At 41.7% G+C, this 19,908-nt stretch overlaps 2 protein-coding genes across 3 annotated transcripts in view; one reads left to right on the forward strand and one right to left on the reverse strand.

Annotated features, from left to right (window-relative positions):
• Mrrf (mitochondrial ribosome recycling factor) overlaps positions 1-407 on the reverse strand; it is a 54,501-nt gene extending 54,094 nt beyond the window's left edge. Inside the window, exon 1 of the mRNA XM_028754659.1 lies at positions 100-407. The gene's annotated coding sequence lies outside the window, so the exon portion shown is untranslated. The remainder of the gene's footprint in view (positions 1-99) is intronic.
• Positions 95-19,879, forward strand: Rbm18 (RNA binding motif protein 18). 2 transcript variants are annotated; one of them, XM_028754664.1, is made up of 6 exons: positions 95-323; positions 3,108-3,236; positions 10,020-10,146; positions 13,131-13,217; positions 15,174-15,259; positions 17,960-19,879. In XM_028754664.1, exons 2-6 carry the CDS (start codon positions 3,124-3,126, stop codon positions 18,117-18,119), a joined length of 573 nt encoding a protein of 190 aa, XP_028610497.1. In that variant the 5' UTR covers positions 95-323; positions 3,108-3,123; the 3' UTR covers positions 18,120-19,879. The 2 variants fall into 2 exon arrangements, with proteins under 2 accessions (XP_028610497.1, XP_028610496.1); XM_028754663.1 differs by having other exon boundaries at positions 207-323; positions 3,091-3,236.
• Positions 19,880-19,908: the final 29 nt, after the last annotated feature.

Raw genomic sequence — 19,908 nt, forward strand, 5'->3', positions numbered from 1 at the left:
GTGTCCTAGCCCCACGAGGTCCCTCCGAGGTCCTAGAAAACGTGTCACCGGCACCTAGATCCCGCCCACTCCTTGAGAGCCCCCCTCGAGGCCACTCACCAGCTACAGCCGGGATTATAGAGAAACACACGCGGCACAGCGGAGGCGGAGGGACGGGCGTCATGACGTCACGGGCCGGCGCGGCGGCGCAGGCGTAGCGCATCACGGGCGGCCGGGCGGCGAGAGGTGTTTCGGCAGAGGCAACCTCACGTCCCTGGCTCGGACCCCAGCGTCGGAGATTGCTTTCGGGGCATGAGCTGAGGGCACAGCTCCGAAGCTAGCGGGTGAGTACCTGAAGCTCAGCGCCATCCTGGCCGCGAGGCCTTGGCGAAGACTGCCCTCACCCGCAGGCTTCTAGGCCCCGCCCCGGATTGTCCTGTCTCTGGCCGGAAATAACAATCCCTTTAGTGACTTCGCTGCCAGGAATCGGGAAACCCTGGTTGTTGGCCTGACCCCGTGGTTACTGTGTAGGAATAAGCGACCCCAGTCCCCTCCTGACTTCTAGAGTTGATACAGCTCAGCTGGGAGGAGTAGATTGGCATTTTGTGAACTTGTTACTCCAAGGAGTTGTCGCCTTTGCAACCCCTCCCCCCAAAAGACTTGATAGTCACATACTAACTTATTAGACTTTACTGTTTCTCAAATATTCATGGGCCGAGCTGTCACAAGTATATTCTTATTTAAAATGACCACGTGATGCAGGAATAATTGTCTCCCTCTCTGGAAAGAAGAGTATTGACCTTGTTTCATTCATTCTCAGAAAATAGTACCAACTTTGAACCAGGCAGTGTTCTATATACTGGGCATCGAACCATGATCAAGGCCCTATGCTGTGAGAGCTTTTATCATTTTAGAGACATAGGCAAAAAGTAAATAACTCATTGTATTCACATTATACGGGAAGGGGGGAAAGTGGCAGGGGCAGAGAATGTGAGGAAGATACCTAAGGGGTTACTGGAGGCACAGTAATTGGAAAAGTCGATTTCGAGTCTGGGTCTCTCTAGCCTCATGTCTTGTATTCTTCCTATTGAAACATAGCCTCTGGCGTTTTTAAGTATCTTTTTGGTGTTACAGTTGCTTTTAGACATGAGAACATCAAAAGTTCTAGCATTCAAATCCAGCTTTCTCAGTCTAAAGTAGTGCAGCCCCCAGTCACATGGCCCTCCTCAGTGTTGCATGAGTCCTCAGCATGGTTCTAAAGGCTCTAGGAGTAGAACTTGGCCAAGCTACATACCTCAGTGAGGTACTGTCCTCATAAGGGAACTAAACTGGAGTTGTTAAGTGATAGTACCTGTCTCAGTGTCTGTCATTAATTACCTCAATATTTTGCCTTTTTTTTCTTTTTAAATTTATCTCTCTCCCTTTCAAAAATCTCTGAGAATGGGGAGTATTTTGTACAAGGCTGAGCTTGAAGCACTTCTAGATACAGAAGATACATGTTTTGGTTTGGGTTTTTGTTGTTGTTGTTGTTTTGTTTTTGTCTTTGTTGTTTTTCTAGCAGGAAGGTCTGTAGTCTGGTATAGGCAACTATCTTCCCTGTCCCTTTATCTTTTCTTTATCATATTGTATATTTACTAAAATCTCATTTTTCATCTATAAACTCATTTTTTTGCAGCAACTTTAATAAGAAAAGCAGGGTTTATCTTTACAGATCTTCTAGGTTTATTTACTCTGTGAGCCTTTTGCCTGCATCTATGTATGTGCAGAACATATATGCAGTAACTGCAAAAGTCAGAAGAAGTTGTTTCATCTCCTAGAACTGAAGGTGGTGAACCACCAAGTGGCTGCTGGGAACTGAACTCCTGGGTCCTCTGCAAGAGCAACATGGCCTCTTAACTGCTGAGTCAGCTCTCCAGCCCCTCAGAGTTTACTTTGAAACATAAAGAAACTGGGCCAGCAAGATGGCTTAGCCAGTAAAAGTGCTCCCCATTTAACCCAAACAGCCTGAGTTCAATCCCTAGGGCCCAAGTAAAAGCGAATAAAGAGAGAATCCACTCTTGAAAGTTGTCTTCTGACTGCTGCCTGAGCTGCATGATAGCACAGCCCGCTCCTCTACCCCAGGATAATAAAGTACATAAGAACAAGGAAAGTTAGGTACCAAGAGGAATAACTTCCAGTGGAAATGAAACAATTGGAAACAGAGTCTTCTGGCTCCAGGCTTTTTGCTCTTTCCATTACCGCCTCCATCACAATTCTTATTCTCCTTTCTGTGAGGTAAGATGCTTCAGGAATGAAGACTAGCAATAATTTATCAGTCTTGACTATTTCTGAGGAGCCTGGTTCTAAAGGCTTTAGGAGTAGAACTTGGCAGAGCTATGTACCTTAATGAGATACTGTCCTCATAAGGGAACTAAACTGAAGAGTTGCTAAATGACTTGGGAAGGTTACACAAAGAAAACAGATGGGGAACTGTAATAACTAAGGTGAATGATCTCTTGTTATTGCCAAAACAGAAAACTTGATCAATAGCAAATATATATTGACTACTTACTGTTGTTAAATACAGTGATTTTTTTTAATGTATGTAATCTTCACAACTGTTCTGTAAAATAAGAATAGTTCCCTCTAATTTTACATTTGAGGAAATTGAGGCTTATAAATTTGAGATAATTAACTAAGTCACACAGCCTGCTTTCAAATCCAGCCCTAACTGCAGAATGTGTGCTCCTGTTTTTGTGCTACCTCCTCCCTTTACTTGTATTGCTCCAAGAAGAACAGGAACATAAGCTGTTCTTCCATGCCTGTTCCCTTAAACGCCATCAAGACTGTCTCCTTTTTTTTTTTTCTCCCTGACTGTTATGTGGTGATAGAGCCTCTGGCCTCCTGCATCAGTCAGGAAGACCTAAGACTCTCCACACAACATTACCTCTTTATCCTAAAAGGTAACTGGCTGCCAGAAGGGCCGTCCTAAGGGAACTGGCCCAGGGCCCCAGTTGGGGAATCACAGACCTTTGAAAGACTGCCCAGAGAACATGCCTTCCTTGGATATATATTTGGATTGCATGTGAAGTCTCATGTTCACACAAAATTGTTTTATTCTCTTGCCTGAAGGTTCACATTGCCTTTAGTATTTCTTAGAGATTGATGGAAGCAGAAACTAAAACTCTTCCCCTGGAGAATGCATCCATCCTTTCAGAGGGCTCTCTACAAGAAGGACACCGATTATGGATTGGCAACCTGGATCCCAAGATCACAGAGTAAGTCCAGTTGACGTGTGCGGAGAGATTCGGTATCTGCTGTGGATGCCCAGGAGACTTTTCAGAGCAGTAGCATCATCTTGATCCCTTCATTTGTGTTGGAATTTTTCTCTAAAGGGGACATGATGCTGTTCTTAGCCTGTTACCATTTTTCATACAACTGTGAGGACCCAACTTTGGTTTCCTTCAAGCATAAGCCTCTTTCTTCCTAGTCAACAAAGAGTGGGACTCTTTGCCAACTGTTCAACTCTGTTCCCTGCATTTCTAGAGAACTGTTGTAGAACCAACCTGAGGCATATTTTGTCTCCAAAATGGAGGAACAAGAAATAGTCTTGGGATCTTTAAGAATAAACGTATGGACCCCACTTGACTGATGGCAATGAGCAGCCACAGAACCATCGACAGTGAGTGGGAAGAGATCTTAGAGTCATCCTCATGCCTATGGTCGTCACTCATTTACTAAGTGACCGGAGCACCTGTTGGGTGCCCAACACCATGCTGAGCAGTTTAGACAGGTTCCATGGGTCGTGATCACTTGGGGACCTCTGACACCATCAACTCTCTCTACAATGAAGGAAATGAGGCTCTAAGAGGCAGAATTACCTTGCCCAAGATTACATTACTAATTGAATTCAGGTTCCCACTTGTTCCATCAGACCCATTACACTGAAAAGGAATGTCTTGGCAGAGAATTGCTAGGTCCATGGGGGCAGGAGGGGTGAGGATGCTGGTGCTGGCTGGTGGCAGAATAGTGAGGGGTGAGTAGACTGTCTACGTGGAATCAGTACTTAAACCAATCATGGAATAAACCAGCAGTCCTGGAATTATTTCTAGAGTAGGACTAAGTAAACACAAGGCTATGAGAAAGGAACCCTCTCATTTGAGTCTGAGATGAGATGAGGTATATTTAAGGATTGAGGTTAGGAAAGAGGAAAAGAGATGTAATTTTATGTCACAACACAGAATTTTGCTCTTAAACCTGCACAGGCTCAAATCGGATAAATGTAGATATCATTGGGTATAAATTACAGTGCTACTGAAGATATGTTGTTTCCATGTCATGTTACTGTGGTCATGGGAACACTGGAATGTGGACTGTATTTATTAACATCCTCTCTTCATGTCAGTTTTTCCATCATCTAAAATGCAGGCTATAAGGGGATGTTCCCCAGAGTGGTTTCCATTCCCACCACTCCTTGTCTAAATGGAAATCTAAAAGTGTGGAAACCATGTCGCTTGTGTTGGCTATATTTCTCTGTGATGAGGCTCCTGGGCTGCTCCTGTCCTGCTTCTTGTCACGGGTTCACAGAGCATCTGCCCTGGGGCTAATGTCAGAATGAGCATGAGTATGTTTCTGAATTATATCTTTAGCAGGAACATTGGTTGGATTAAGACTTTCCCATGTTTTGAGTCAAAGGCAGATACCAACTGTATGTCAGGCTGAAAGTGCTGTGCTGTGCCTGTAGTATCCCTATTTCTGTATTGTCAAAACAATTTTCTCCATTTTCCTTCTATGATTTCCTTACCTTGTCTCTCAAACAAACTGATTTGTTGCATCATTTATTTTCAAAAACAGCTGCCAATCAAAGCTTACGGCGTTCACCTGAAAGCTTAATGGCTCTTTACATGAGTCTTGTGGAAACATTAGTTCCTTCAAGTTGCTCAAATACCTGAACTTTTAGATCCTCAAAGTGCAGAAAATAGTCAACCTAGTCAAGTAATTAGCATAGTCACTCCCCAGCATTGAAGGAGTATGAACACGTGCTATTGTGTTGTCAGTCGAATCCAAACCTCTGATCTTCTGATGACTCGCAAAGGAAGTTTGCAGAATGTCTTCCAGTTTTTCTAATTAAGCTTACCAACCAAACTGCTGCCGCTTCCTGCTATTTCCTCTTCATCAGATCCATCCTTCTCTTTCATATGCCTGTATCCCAGCTCCTTAGCCTTATTTCTTAATGTCTTTCAGAAGTTGCTTTGAGTGTTTGTCTTTTAACAACATTCTCTTGCTTCTTTCAGGAAACAGTCAGGACTCATTATAAGGGTATCTGATATAATTGTAGGGGGGTTTTTTGCTTTTGTTATTTTATACACACAGCTTTTTTTTTTGGCTGCATATATATCTGGTGCACCACATGTATGTCTAGTTCCCTGGGAAAGCAGAAGAGAGCATCAAATCTTCTGGAGAAAATAAAGTTACAGATGGTCATGAGCCACCATGTGCTGGGAGTGAAATCCAGGTCCTCTGGAAGAACATCCAGTCTGAACCAGTAGGCAATGTCCAACCTTGATGGTAGTTTTTCAAACAGCCTTTGAACAATGCAGTCTGCCATTCATTTTCCCCACGTTTATTTTGTCATTAGTTCTGGTTGATCTGCGTGTATCTGTGTCTTTTGGTTATTAATCTGGGTTCTCCCTAAGTTATACAAGGACATCCTTCAGTCTCTTTTCAAGAATATGACAGTCTGGCACTCAAACATTATGCTGTTTGCGATCATGATGATTCCTTACACATAGTTCAGCTACGTAAACTCTTGGATCCTGTTCTTCTGTGTTAGATATCTGAACCTACATGAATAATTAAAACACAGCCACTCCCAAATATTGCTATATTGTAAGACTGAGCTTTTGTGAACTTAGTGTCTTATCATTGCTTACTGTTTCACGACTATGCTGTATGCCAGAGGCATTCACGTGACTATGTATATCTTGCGGAAGTGGTGGGCACTTGCTCCTACAGCAGTAGTCAAGCCTAAATCTCACTAATTCCCACTGTGTTCTAATTCCTCAACTACTTTGTAACTCATGGGTTTGTAAAATGAGAATGTTCAACTGAATAACCGAAACATTTCCTCTCAACTCTCTATGAAGTCCTCTTATTTTACCTCATAACAGCCTAGGTGAGTGGAACAGATTAGCCATTCTTTATAGGAAAAGGAAAGTTTACACGAGTTGGCTCAATTTACAAAGCAGTTTATGATAGATCTAGTTTCTTCCTCCTAGTTAACTGTACCTTTATTCAGATGTTCTGGTAGTCAGGGTAACTGAATAATCATGACCTAAAGCATCCTGTTTTGAGTTTAAACATGTGGAAACTTCTAAATGACTGTGAGACCTGGACTATAAGCTTAGAACATTACCTTTAAATCTCAGCAGGGAAACCAAAAGGTTAGTATTTTAGATGTTGATTGACATTCTGTACTTAGTGCTGGCTTTCTTATTCAAATATTAAATGAGCTCTATAAAATAAGAAAGTAACATGCATTGTATGTAAGTGAGAGAGAATATCAGTAGAAATTTTAATAGTGCCTTCTAAGCAGAGGGGAAACCATGAATGTATGTATGTAAGTCAGGGTTAAGAAGGCTCCGTATAAACAGATCCAAAAGGACCATTTGGCTTAAGGCAAGGATGAGTAGTAAATGGTAATGAAGGCAGTTGGGTAGGTAGAATACTGTCAGGTGAAGATGGGCTCTTTAACCTGTATTCAGACAAGTTGAAGTTCATGTAGAAGTACCGAAGCATTTTAACAAGAACCTGATACCGAAGCAATAATGTTTAGCAGGGTATTCAGCTGCACACATGCAAGGTAGATTAGAAGGGCCAAGACAGGGTGCACGTTAGTTGGCAGATACCTGTTGCCACTGCCACACAGATAGGACAGTGAACTTGGAGATTGGTGGGTGAATCTGAGATGTGAAAAGTGGGATTGAAGAAGACTGGAGAGGAAAGCTGATTCTGAAGGGTATTGCTATTTTGTTTTATAACACTAGGGCTCAAACTCAGTCTCAGCCCCAGAGAGGTCTTCCCTGGGGAATGGAAACAGCTCAAGTGCCTCCTGACCGTAGAGTAGTGGTGAAAAGGTCAGTATGCAGCACAGAGAGTCGACTTAAAGACCAAGAAGTTGAGAGCCAGCAGGTGCAAGTGTCCTTCTGGTGCTGACCTTTGGGGATTAGCTGAGTAAACCAGGACTCACTGGAAGTAGACGCACAAGCCTGTAGCAGCAGCGTGCTTATGTTCTCTCTCAGCCCGTTCCATGTTCTTCTTTCATAATCAGTGGTTTGCATGAAATGATGTTTGCTGTTTGCTTACTTAAGTCTAAAACAATAAAACATTTAGTAAGGTGTATAGCACAGGACAAATAGATTCTCCGCATAGTAATTTTTATACACTATAAAGAAAATTTTATCTAAAAACACTATATATTAAGTAAAAAACACAAAAAAATCCTAAAAGTCATTTCATTGGCTCTCTGTTTCCTGTAACCTCAAAGCAAAATGCCCTGTCTACACTTTGCTCATGACTGCCCCTCCTCTCTACGCTCTTCAAGACTTTTCTCATTGCATGGTGCTCACTCATACTAACACTGCATTCCGATGGCCCCCTTTCTCTGGCTTTCCTACACTCCCCTCTGCCACTACCCCCCCCAACCCCTTTGGGATTATGCATTTTTTTTCTCCTCTAACCAGCATTGAGGATCTAGAAGACAGGTAGGGGCACATAGTAGGTATCTGTTTTAGCATTTGTACAGGTGACTGCTTCTGTGCCACCAGGCAGGAAGGCTACTTTAATGACTCATTAGAAGAAGAAAGCACTGATTGGGTTACAGAAGTGGGGTGGGGGGAGGGAACCAAGTATGCAATTCTCTCTCCCGAAGGCAGCAGGGTGCACGTTTCATTAAGGGAAGCAAGCCGGCTGATGAGGACTGAGCTCCCATACTCCAGCAGCAGATGAAAGTACTTGCAGATGTGGAAGCAAGAGCCTTCAGGCTTTTTTCACTATCTAAGCCTGCAGTCCCCATCTCCAGGAAGCAAAGTAGTAAACATTTCATTCCTTTTGTTTCAGTGTTCCGATAATTTCAAGAAATTATCAAACAAGAAAAGAAATCTTAGAGAAGTTGAAAGACACAGACTTAAGCAGATGTTCCTGGAATCTTAAGGTCACACTTCTCAGGCAGCATGTGTTTGTTAGCTTTACAATGAATAATCTGTTGGTATTTTTTTCCTGAGTAAATTAAAATTCATTTCCTAGGAAATGCCAATCGCGTTACCTTCCTGCTATTTAGCAGAACAGAGCTAATGAGAAGATAGCTGTGCCGTGGTAGCCTTAAGTTTTGTTTTGTTTTAAATGGATTTGACCCACCATTTTGTGGCATTGACATGGTGCGAAGGTTTGAATGGGTGTAGTAAGAGCAGGTGCGACTATGAATTAAAGCCTGTATAGGAGACAGCCTTGCTATAATCCTGTCCAGATAATCAAGAACAGAGGTTTGAGGTGTCTCCCAATTCTCCCCAAGAGTCCTGCACTCTCATTGGGTAATTGAGGTCTCCTGATGAGAGAGAGAGTATTTAAGTACCAGGTTGTGGTTGTTTACCATTTCAAAACTAGTTCAAGAACCAGATTACTATCCACAGTGGGGCTTGGGAACCTTTCATCCTATCCCAGTTCTAGATCTGTATTGGATCTTTCCTACAGTGATATCAGATACCTAATTAACGATGATGGACTTGCTTATTGATACACATTAGTGTCAGATTTAGTGCAACATGTGATATATTTCCTATCTATGCTTCTCAAAGGGGACCTTGCTCAAGAATATACTTTTTGGTGTGTTTCTCCTAGAAAACAATGTGAATATAAATGTGCCTGTGAGGACTTTCCTGACTCCCTATGAGGTAGAATTCCGAGTAGTAACACATTTAGCATGTGGGCTGATACCTTTTTAGTATCAAAGAGACAGCATTGTTTAGAGAAAGCCTTGACTCTATTTGAATAGCTTAGAGGATGCCAGGAGGAAGGCCAGGGGAAAAGGAAATGGGAGAACTGTTGGTTTGTCTCACCCTTGCATCGGATGACAGGAAGTCAGAATGATGATATCGGACACAGCAACCTGCTAAGGCCACATCTGTCCGAGCAACTCAAAAGCCTTATAGAAACCAATGAGTGTTACGAGTGGAGTCCAGAAGAAAGGGATAAGCAGAATGGCAAAGCAATAGCTTGGGTGAACCTCTGCTGGGAATAAATTCCTTCCTTGACTCTTATTTGACCATACCCCAGAGTATATACTCTATTACGGAAACTGAGGTTGGCGGATTCACAGAGCTGGCCAGTGTTCCCTACGTGGTGAGAGCAGCCTCAGACTTGTTTGGCTTCCACGTTGTCCTAATTTCCAGGCACATTTTAAGTCCTGTGGAGGTGCCACTAACTGTGGTTTGGATCCTAGCAGAGTCCTTCTCAGTTTGTGGTTAATGATTGGCTACAGAGTCTAATAGATACAGAGTGTAATAGAGAGCTGTTTTAGGACTGGCTGTTGTATGTGTGAAGAGGGATGGTTTTGCAACTTTGTTTATTTTTGATACAGGGCAGGTTTGGATGTGTGTGTTTGGGATGTGTGTGTGTGTGTTTCTGATGAAGTTACACATACTCATAAAAGCTATTTCATTGCCAAGAAATTAAAAAATAAATAGATTGACACGATTTTTGAGTTTTTCTCCAAAAGAAAAACAAACAGTGCTTTTGTGCCAGACAGCTGTTTGTTAGGTGTGGTTTTGTTGTTTGCTATTTTGTGTTGGACAGATGCATAGGCATGACTATTCTAGTTCCCATTCCAAATAGCACAAACAGTCTTGTTTCTCAAATAAACTAACAGCAGTTCGGAGGAAAGTATAGGGCATTGGCTAGGGAACTTTTCTGCCTGAGGTAAATTACCTCCCTCTTTTATTTTTCATTTGAGGCTGAGCAGCCAGCAGCATTCGCTGAGTTAACTCAAGGCTCTTCTGTCTCCACAGATACCACCTCCTCAAGCTCCTCCAGAAGTTTGGCAAGGTGAAACAGTTTGACTTCCTCTTCCACAAGTCGGGTGCTTTGGAGGGCCAGCCTCGAGGGTACTGTTTCGTTAACTTTGAAACTAAACAGGTAATTGAACTCCCTCTGCCTCTTCTAGTCTGCACTCTGTCATCATCACATTCTGTATCTCTTGACCACCAGACTGCATGGGCAGGAGTCACGTCTGGTTATTCTCTGTGTGCCTCACACTGAGTTAAAGGCTGCGTCCTTCAACAGTGAATTTAAGTAGTACAGCTTGCACAAACATCCTCTCCCTGAGTTCAAGAGAATACAGTCTCTTGAGTTACAGATTCAGTGAGACTCTGCCACAAAAAAACCAAGGTGATAAGCAGTGGAGGAGTGCATTCAACATTGGCCTTAACACTACAGGTGCACATGCATGGGCTCACACACACTACTCATGTGCATATGTAATTTATATACACATATACAAATTGTGTATCTCAGTCTCAAACGTTGTGTGCAAATTTTATTTGTGTGATGTTGAGATTAAACCCAAGGCCAGTATGTCTGCTCTTTTTTTTTTTTCTTTTTGAGACAACCTCACTATGTAATCCCTCACAGAGTGGGGAATTCACAGAATTCCTGCTTCTGCCTCCCTCAGTGCTGGGATTAAAGCCATGCTCCATCATGCCTGTCTGAACCCAGGGTTTAATACATGCTAGCTAAATAAGTACCACTGAGATAACCCTGCTCAATAACACATGCTGATCTTCAGCAATCTGTATCACAGATTTGTACGTTTCACATGTGTCTTAGAGTATAGTTCAAAAGTAAGCATCAGGTGCTGCATGGGATGGTGACACTTGGAATCCCAGCACTCGGGAAGCAGATGCAGGTGGGATCTCTGAATTTGAAGCCAGCCTGGTCTTATATAGTAAGTTCCAGTCCTAGTGAGGCTCTGTCTCACAAAAAGAAAAAAAAAATCCTAAGTTCTGGAGACTGCATAATATTATATGGGTTTATGTTACATGAACCCCAATTGATAGTTATTTGAATTACCAGCAGTGACTGACTGTATAAACATTATAGAGAAGGTGTCATTATAGCTCTCACTATGTAGAGTGAATGGCATCACCAAAAGACATCACTTTTAACCAGGCATAGTGGTGAGCTTTATCTCAGTGCTCAGGAAGCAGAGCCAGGTGGATCTCTGAGTCTAAGGCCAGTCTGGTCTATAGAGTGAGTTCCAGGACAGCCAGAGCTACATGGAGAAACCCTGTCTCAAAAAAAACAAAACAAAAAAGGGCAAAGGCATAATTTTCCTCAATGTAGTCGCCACAGCTGGGCATGGTTGTACATGACTGTAAATCTAGCCCTGGGGAGACTGAGGCTAGAAGATTGAAAGTTGGAGGGCAGCCTGGATGACATAGTAAGGAAAAAAAGATAGAGCTGCCAGAATTCGTACAAGAAGTGATGTATCAGAGAGTTCTAAGACTGTACAAGGTTATCATTTATCCTCAGCAGTGCTCAAAGGTTTCTATTTCCTCTAACTTTTTGCAGATATCATGAGCAACAAATGAAATGTTATTACTTTAATTGTCCACTCCTTTTTGGAAGCAATTAAAGGATGTTCATATGATAACCATTTTTAAGTGTTTTTCCTTGATAGAGTGATGAGGATTCTTGCTGACAACTAAAAACAGAGGTCATGGTAGGGACACTTGTTTATTTAAAAACCCTGGACTCAGTAGTCACAAAACATACTTTATATTCCAGTATTTTTTATTTTACTTTTTTTTTTTTTAACTTTGATCAAGCTTCTTTTGGCCTCAGTTTTATCTAAAAATAGAGAAAAATAAGAGGTTCTCTTTTGCAATTTGAGGAGACTATGAGGATACGTAAGTATAAATGTGACAGCACTGTTGGCATCTAGTATTAAATTTGTGAACTTTGAAACTATGTACAGAGATGGCAGTTGTTCTTTTAGAATGTTTATCTCTGTTGGCCTCTACTGCTGCTGATACTTTAGAGCTAAGAGAACATTAAGAACACTGTAATTCCGCAAATGAAAAAGCATATGTCCTGTCTAGCACTCTGTATGCTATGGTGGGGCATTCTTACAGCCTGTGAATAGCCCATGCCTGCTACACAGTGGGTAGTGAGTGAATGTCTATAGATGGCTGCTGAGTGCTAGAAACTCACTGCTGATACCAGAGTGCTGTGCTTATTTGTATTATGCCTCAGCCTCAACACTCCCTGTTGGTAACGGTCCTCCCTTTGGGCCTCGTCACCCTACTACACTTGAGTCACACTTAGTTGAATGCCTCATGGATGCCAATGGTTTGTCAGGATGGGAAAGTACAGCCAGGTTTGCTGAAGTGACTTCTCAAGCTTTAGGCATTCTTTTTAACCTTGTTGCTGCTCTTTCTGACCAGGAAAGGATCAGGAGAGTTTGTGCTCTGAAAACCAGGTGCATAGGTTGACTCACACAGATACCTTGCTCAGTCTCTAGATTAGCCCTGCTTTTTCTAGCCTGATTTCTTTCTTATCCTTGAAGTTATAGTCAAGGATATGGCTCCATAGCTCCTGAGTGAGCACAGGTTCGTGATGTAGTGTGCACACCAGTGAAAGCATGTGTGTAGAAAGATAGCACCTGAGAGGACAGTGCTGTCAGTTCACAGAGGAAGTGCATCCTCTGTGCCTCCTGTGATGTAGTGTGCACTCCAGTGAAAGCATGTGTGTAGAAAGATAGCACCTGAGAGGACAGTGCTGTCAGTTCACACAGGAAGTGCATCCTCTGTGCCTCCTGCTTTTCATACCCTCTGAAAACTCACAGCCACCCCACGGAACAAGTAGTAGTCACCATATTTTACAGCTGACAAATGCAGAAACTTCCTGCCAAACACTGTACTGCCAAAAAATGACAGAGGATTTGAAATTTCATTTCTATAATTTGAGATGTTATTGTTGTTCTACCATTTGAAATTATAAGCCAAGTTACCAAAAACAATTTGGCTAGAAACCCATCGAAACTTACTGAGGCCCTATGAAAATAGAGATAACTAATACGCGTTTGAGTTTCTGACTGACTCTTGTCCTGTCTTGGATAGGAAGCAGAACAAGCCATCCAGTGTCTCAATGGCAAGCTGGCACTGTCTAAGAAGCTGGTTGTACGGTGGGCCCACGCTCAAGTCAAGGTAAGTCTGAGAGAGACAGACAGCAGACCACCTCATCCTGGCTGAGTCTCTGAAGAGCCCCCAGGTCTCCATTCCATCCAGCCTATCTTTGCCACTGCCATGCTTTGCTCTCCTGTGCTGGCATTTACCATGTGTCTTGCCAGACTTTTCTTTTGAAAGCTTCTCGAGAGGAAGTAAGTTCCTTCATTGTTCCTCTGCACATGCTCACAGGTCCTGCTTTGATTGATTTTTGCACATGACTGATGTGTATACTGAGACCTCTGTCTTTTGGTTTTTTTAATGAGAATTGTTCTTGGGAGGGGGGATAAATCTGTTTTTAAAACTCATCACTGTAAACATTAGAAGACTTTTCCCACCCTCACATCTCTAAGAAGAGTTTGTGTGTGTTTATGCTAAACTCTTTTTTTTTTTTTTTTTTTTTTTTTTTGGTTTTTCGAGACAGGGTTTCTCTGTATAGCCGTGACTGTCTTGGAACTCACTCTGTAGACCAGGCTAACCTCAAACTCAGAAATCCACCTGCCTCTGCCTCTCAAGTGCTAGGATTAAAGGCATGTGCCACCACTGCCCAGCTATTCTAAATTCTTGAGAAGTGGGTAGGTTCTTTGTGCTTAAAGCACCACAGTTCGTCTCCTGCAGAGGTTGGGAGAATGACTAAAGTGTGGCTTTGTGGAACTTTGTAGGATTTGTGTGTCTCTAGGCTTTGAAAAATGGCATACTTCCCTGTCCATTTATAGTTGGTCTCTTGGGGAGAGGTACTTACTATAAAACTGTGGCCATTTTTTAAAGTATTCTAGCCAGACTGTGGTGGCATACGCTTTTAATCCCAGCACTTAGAAGGCAGAGGCAGGTGGATTTCTGTGAGTTCGAGGCCAGCTTGCTCTATAGGGCAAATTCCAGGACACCTTGGACTACACAAAGCAACTCTGTTTTAAAAAACCAAACCAACCAAACAAAAAGGAATTCTGTTCCAGCTGGCACACAGGTGGTAAGACATGTGGACTCTAACAGTTCCAGGAGACAACCCTTGCTGCAGACCTGCCAGCAGACAGATTTGCAGCTGTCAGAGCTGGAGCTTCCACTCTTAGCTAGATGAACCCAGGTTCTGATGTGAGGCATGCTGCCTGCTTCCCAGCACACTTCCCCCTTATAAGAATTCAGAGTAAACTGACATCTGAACAGTGTATCCCTGCTGAGAAGTGGTTGTATAAGCTGTGAGACCTGTGCACATCTCATGTCATGATGGGACAGGCACCCTTGCTGTCTAAGACAGAGTTACCAAATGCTTTTACTCAGAATAAAACTAAGGCTTATTTGCCAAACTGGCTTGTGTTTCCCATTCTGCATTTCATAAAGAGGCAATCAGGAGAAGTCACCTTTATCCTGTCTTTCATGAGAAATCTCTACCTCGTGGTTCCTTTCTGACCAAAGATCGTGATTGCTCTTCAGTACCACACTTACTTTTCACAAGTATGTAATTATCTGACATCAAATTAAACTCCTTTCCTATATAATGTTTTCTGTATCCGCTACTTGTTCAGTAGCGTTGTTACTACTCCTCTTCTCCACTCAGGCCTATTAAGAGTTGAGTATTAGGCTTGGTACTTTGCAGAATCTAACAGAATTTTAAAGTGTTTTGAATAAAACAAATACTGTAAGAGGCATTATATGGCAGTTTTAAGAATGTAAGAGGGCAGCCCTGCTGTGCATTTGTGCCATCTGTGAATTTGAGCAATGAAAATTCTTAGCTGGGAAAGACTAATGACTAAATAGAAGCTTTTTCTTGACTTTTTTCTAGGACAAAATTTTTGCATTAATATTAAATATAAAACAGGCTTAAGATTGTCTAGAAATATGCTGGTGATAAACTGGATAGGGGTAGCATGTTTTAACCTATGTGGTACTCTCAGAGCTTGTTTCTGCCTAGATGAAATAATTTACCCCTTTTTTCACTTTCAGAGATATGATCATAACAAGAATGATAAGATCCTTCCCATCAGTCTTGAGCCATCCTCAAGCACTGAACCTGCTCAGTCTAACCTCAGGTAAGGCAACATCTGTAGGACTGGCACTGACCATTTGTAAATACTTTCTTTACAGTGTAGTGAATCTACAAGCTCTTAATCTAAAGTAGAATCACGGATCTGTTGTGTTGAGATATACGTTCAGTATATATTTCCTCTTTTTCTATACTCCCCCACCATGATATAAATGTACCACCATTTATTGAATTCATTCACTGAAGAATGGTCACGCACTGCTCCGTGAGATAAATCACACACAGCCCTTAACCCTGAAAACAAGCATTCTAATGAGACCTCGGTCCCTGGTGTTTTCATTATATACTAATTCCTCCCTGACCATGGACTCTCTTATGTTTGCAGACATTTTATTCTCTGTATCCTTGCAGCAACTATAATAGTTTTGTTCCAGTTTGTATGGATTGTCAGCTTCTTTTTTGGAGTTAATTCAATCCAGGGGTACTAACAGTTGAGAGGAGAAGGGGAGTTCAGTGGGTGGTTGAGCAGAAGCAGTTGTGTGTGAGTGGTGTGCAGGGTTTGGTTGGTTTTTGTTTTTTTTTTTTTCTTTGCACTGTAGCTTAGGGAAAATTTTTAACAATAACAGTAACAATAGTCAGGATCTATTGAACTTTCTATAGCAAAAACTATGCTAAGTACTTTATTTAGAGTACATACTTTAATACCATAAAAAACACTTCACATGTGGAAAAATCGAAGTTTAGAAAAGTGAAATATCACTGCTGAAACCCTGCTGGTAGGAAAGTAACAGAGAACCAGAACTTTAAAACAGGCCTGATAGACCATCCTTGACTTACTACTTCAAAATACCCCCAGGTTATACATGTCAAGATTCATAGTAAAGCCTGTTCAGGAGAGCAGAAGGTGTGTGAGGGAAGACCCATGGATCGGAAGTCAACAGTTATACTCAGTCTAATGCAAGGTTATAAAGTCTGTGATACCTGTTTGGATGGAACACTAGACAGGAAGGAAACATGTTCTCCTTACAAGTGCTGCTCCCTGAACCACACAGAGATTGAAATTAATTACATAGAAAACAAATGTGATTTATTTAGTCATTGAGAGCTCATATCCATGTCCCGTCAGGTTGATCTCCATGGAGATTTTCAGATCTCTCCTCCTCTACCACTCTCTATCTTAGGCTCAATGATCTCCCTGTTACAGTGAGCATGGCTTTAACTTTCCTCTGTACTCGCAGCTTGTTTACCATAGCCTGGTGTTTGCCATCTACTTTTAAATCAAGAGTCTTTCAGTCTTTATCTTTCTATTTACAACTGTGCTTCAGTAGAGGAGGGTATTTCCCTATGACTTATGCAGGTTGAGGTCTCACTGTCTCATTAATGGAAGAAAGACCAAAGTACATCTTTGTTACACAATGTAATGCTCTTAGAAATACAGTGTAGGGCTACTTCTACTGATAGCTTGAATTTCAAAAAATTGCATGTATTTGTGTGGTCCACATAATGTTTAGATACATACTTACAGGGAAAGCATCTGCATTTTCCCATGTTTGTTGACTTAGTTTTTAATTGGTTGCCCACAAAAGTAATATGGTAATGCTCAACTGCTATATGCTGTTTGCAGATCTCTAGAAGAACATGTGGATACTCCTTACAAGCTAGAGACTATTGACAGCATCAAGAATGAGAAATGGGGAATGTGTGAGGCAGCACATTACTGCCTTGAGTGCTTTGCCTTTTGGTCCAGGGACTGCAGTGACCCCAGTCAGAAGTAAATGCCTCATGTCTTACACAGCATCCCTCACTTCATCCTTTCTGTGTCTGCAGAGCTATACAACTTCATCTCTGATGCACAGGGAAAAATAAAGACTTTTTGTCAAAGAAATAGGTTGAATCTTAATCCCACAGTTTATTAGCCTTGTGAGCCCTGGGCACATTTATGCCCCTTTGTATTTATTCCATAAAATCCTGAGGTAACCCTTCTTGGGTTATTATGAGGGCTAGAAGTAATAAAGTCCTGACAGTGGTGATTGTTTGGCTCATTGTAACCTATTTGTTAATAAAAAGAAACTCAGGGCTGTAGATATGGTTCAGAGGTTAAGAACAGTAGCTGTTCTTCCAGAGAATGTAGGTTCGATTCCTAGCACCTACATGGTGGCTTGTAACTATCTGTAACTCCAGTTCTAGGGGATCTGATGTACTCTTCTAGACTCTGGGGGGCACTAGGCACAAACATACATGCAGGCCAAACATCGACATAAAAGTTTTTTTTTTTTTTAACAGAAAAAAGACTTGATCCAATCTCTAAAAATAATAATAATCATATTACTCGGTGGTTGAAAAGGCATGGTAGTGTGTATTAGTTAATAACATGGGCCTTTGAGCCAGTTTGTATCCACATCTCAACTCTAACTCACAAGCCATTTAACATTTGCAAAATAAGAACTAGAGCCTACCTTTAACACCATTGTCAGTCCTGTCTTTTGTTTACTTTCTGACAAGCACTGAGATACTGCCTAAAGTCTGTCTCAGGACTGACTATGTAAGGGCATATGACATGCAAAACTGTGCCTGGGCTTATATTATAAAAATACAAATGGTTTTCAGGCTTCATTTTTCTCATTTCATGTTTGTAATTTTATGTTGTGTTGCTTCCCTAATGCACATCAGCGTAAGAAGGGGAGAGAGGCAAGCATTTTCTGAATGTACCTTGGTCCACTCTGACCCTCTGCTGTGCTTTTTCCAGTGTCACTGCAAAGATAAAAGCCATTGAAGCAAAGCTGAAAATGATGGCAGAAAATCCTGATGCAGAGTACCCAGCAGCGCCTGTTTATTCCTACTTTAAACCTCCTGATAAAAAAAGGACTACCCCTTACTCTAGAACAGCCTGGAAGTCTCGAAGATGATGGTCTTGACTTACCAGAGCAGCAGAAGCCAATGGCCTCCACGTCTGAAGTCCTTCGCCTCTGTACTTTGTAGATGTGAATGGTACTACCAACAGAGCACAGTCTCTCCTTAGGGCCGGTGACATGATGTGTTTGGGTATTCATATGGATGTGTCTTCCCTGAACTGTGTGTGGAATTGAGCATCATCCAGAATAAATAGGAATGTGTCCAAACTATGATTTGAACACTGAGATGCTCTAGTTGGCTGCTTTGTTTGGATTTGTAACTCCAGAAACACAGTGTGCCAGAGAGAAAAATAAGCATACAAAGTTGTTATTTAAATCAGGAAACTAAATTTATTAACATCCACTAAAAACTTTCAGCATTTTTATGTGTACACATCTCTTCAACATAAACAAAAAATAAGGGTGAGGGTGGGAAGTGAGAGACATTTTCAGCCATTTTTAGAACTGTTTTGAGAATGTACTGTGGAAATCTTTCAGTTGGACTAAAAAGAATTCTTGGCAAAAAGCAACTGATCCCTTGAGTGAATGTTGTAGCAATCTGTTTAAGAATTATGCTTATTATTTCCAAATCTCAATTAGGAAAATGGGGTGGATGTCTTAAAATTGTTTATGTCAACAAAGTGTAGAATCACATTTAACATTTTATACCACAACAGATACTCTGTTGGGAAGTCCAGCTTTTATCCTTTGGCAATCATGGCTTTGAATCTGAATGACCTTGCCTTCTATAATACCAAATGTTATTACTAACCTGGATTTTAATACACTTACTGCATGAGATTGTTTTATAGCATGAGATTGTTCCAGTTAGAATTGTATCATGATCAATCTAAGTAGAAAAGCAGAATTTCTTTGAAAACCTAAAGTTTACTGTATTGGTCACTCTCAACCATCGTTCTCTCCCAGTCGTATGGGGCTGTCAGAAGCGGCTGAGTGAGTTTGTTGCACCTGAGAAGGGAAGTGCAGTGAGCAGCAGGAGTCAGCAGCCAGTGCTCAGGCACCACGGCCATAACAACCACACGGCTTCTGTCCTTTCCAAAGACTGCACAGCTCAAAAATGAGTGTTATTCTGACAACATGCTTCTCTCCAGATATCTTTGTCTCTTTGGACATACTGAATATGGTAGAAGAGAGACATACATAAACAGCCTTGGGAATGTGCTTCTTGAGCTCAGTGCTGATCGCTTTGGTGCCAGGCCTGACAGACTGTTTCATTAGCAGCACTGTTCTTCACTGGGCAGATCACTGTCGCTCACCACAGGTGCCACCCATGATGACTTGAGTTGTAGAGACTCGAGTCTTCCTGGGGTTAAGACACTTGACTTGACCTCTGGGGTTTCAGAATCCACCGAACTGCTTCAGAGGAATTCTTACTGCTTTTCCCAAGGCCGGTCTTTTTAGCTCCCTTTAGATACTGAATAAGTCCTAGATTTATCAGTTGTGTGTATCTGTGATGCAGGAAACTCTCCTTCCACTTGGGAGCTCATTCAGGGAAGTGGGAACACTGGCTCCCATTTGTCTGGTGACTTCTTAGAATATAGAATTCACCATTTCATTCTTAAGTTCTCAAAAGGTTGTGGTGGAGTAGAATTTGATGCCAATAGCCTTCTATTTTTAATAGGAATCTAGAGAATACTTAGGATTATCTAGAGTTGTTTCTTTAGAATCTAGAACTATTTATTTGTATTTAAACAATGTCTATGATTTGTACCAATTCTTACCCCTCTATGTGAATAAACACAAGACAGTATCTATGTGGTCTTACGTCTTTCATCCACGTCCT

The sequence above is a fragment of the Grammomys surdaster genome, unplaced genomic scaffold, assembly GCF_004785775.1.
Source record: "Grammomys surdaster isolate TR1022 unplaced genomic scaffold, NIH_TR_1.0 126035, whole genome shotgun sequence".
NCBI lineage: Eukaryota > Metazoa > Chordata > Mammalia > Rodentia > Muridae > Grammomys > Grammomys surdaster.

Coding starts and splice junctions, on each gene's coding strand:
- Rbm18 (XM_028754664.1), top strand. CDS start 3,124: ATGGAAGCAGAAACTAAAACTCTTCCCCTGGAGAATGCATCCATCCTT. Junction 10,147..13,130: donor TTAACTTTGAAACTAAACAG/GTAATTGAACTC, acceptor TGTCTTGGATAG/GAAGCAGAACAAGCCATCCA. Junction 15,260..17,959: donor CCTGCTCAGTCTAACCTCAG/GTAAGGCAACAT, acceptor TGCTTTTTCCAG/TGTCACTGCAAAGATAAAAG.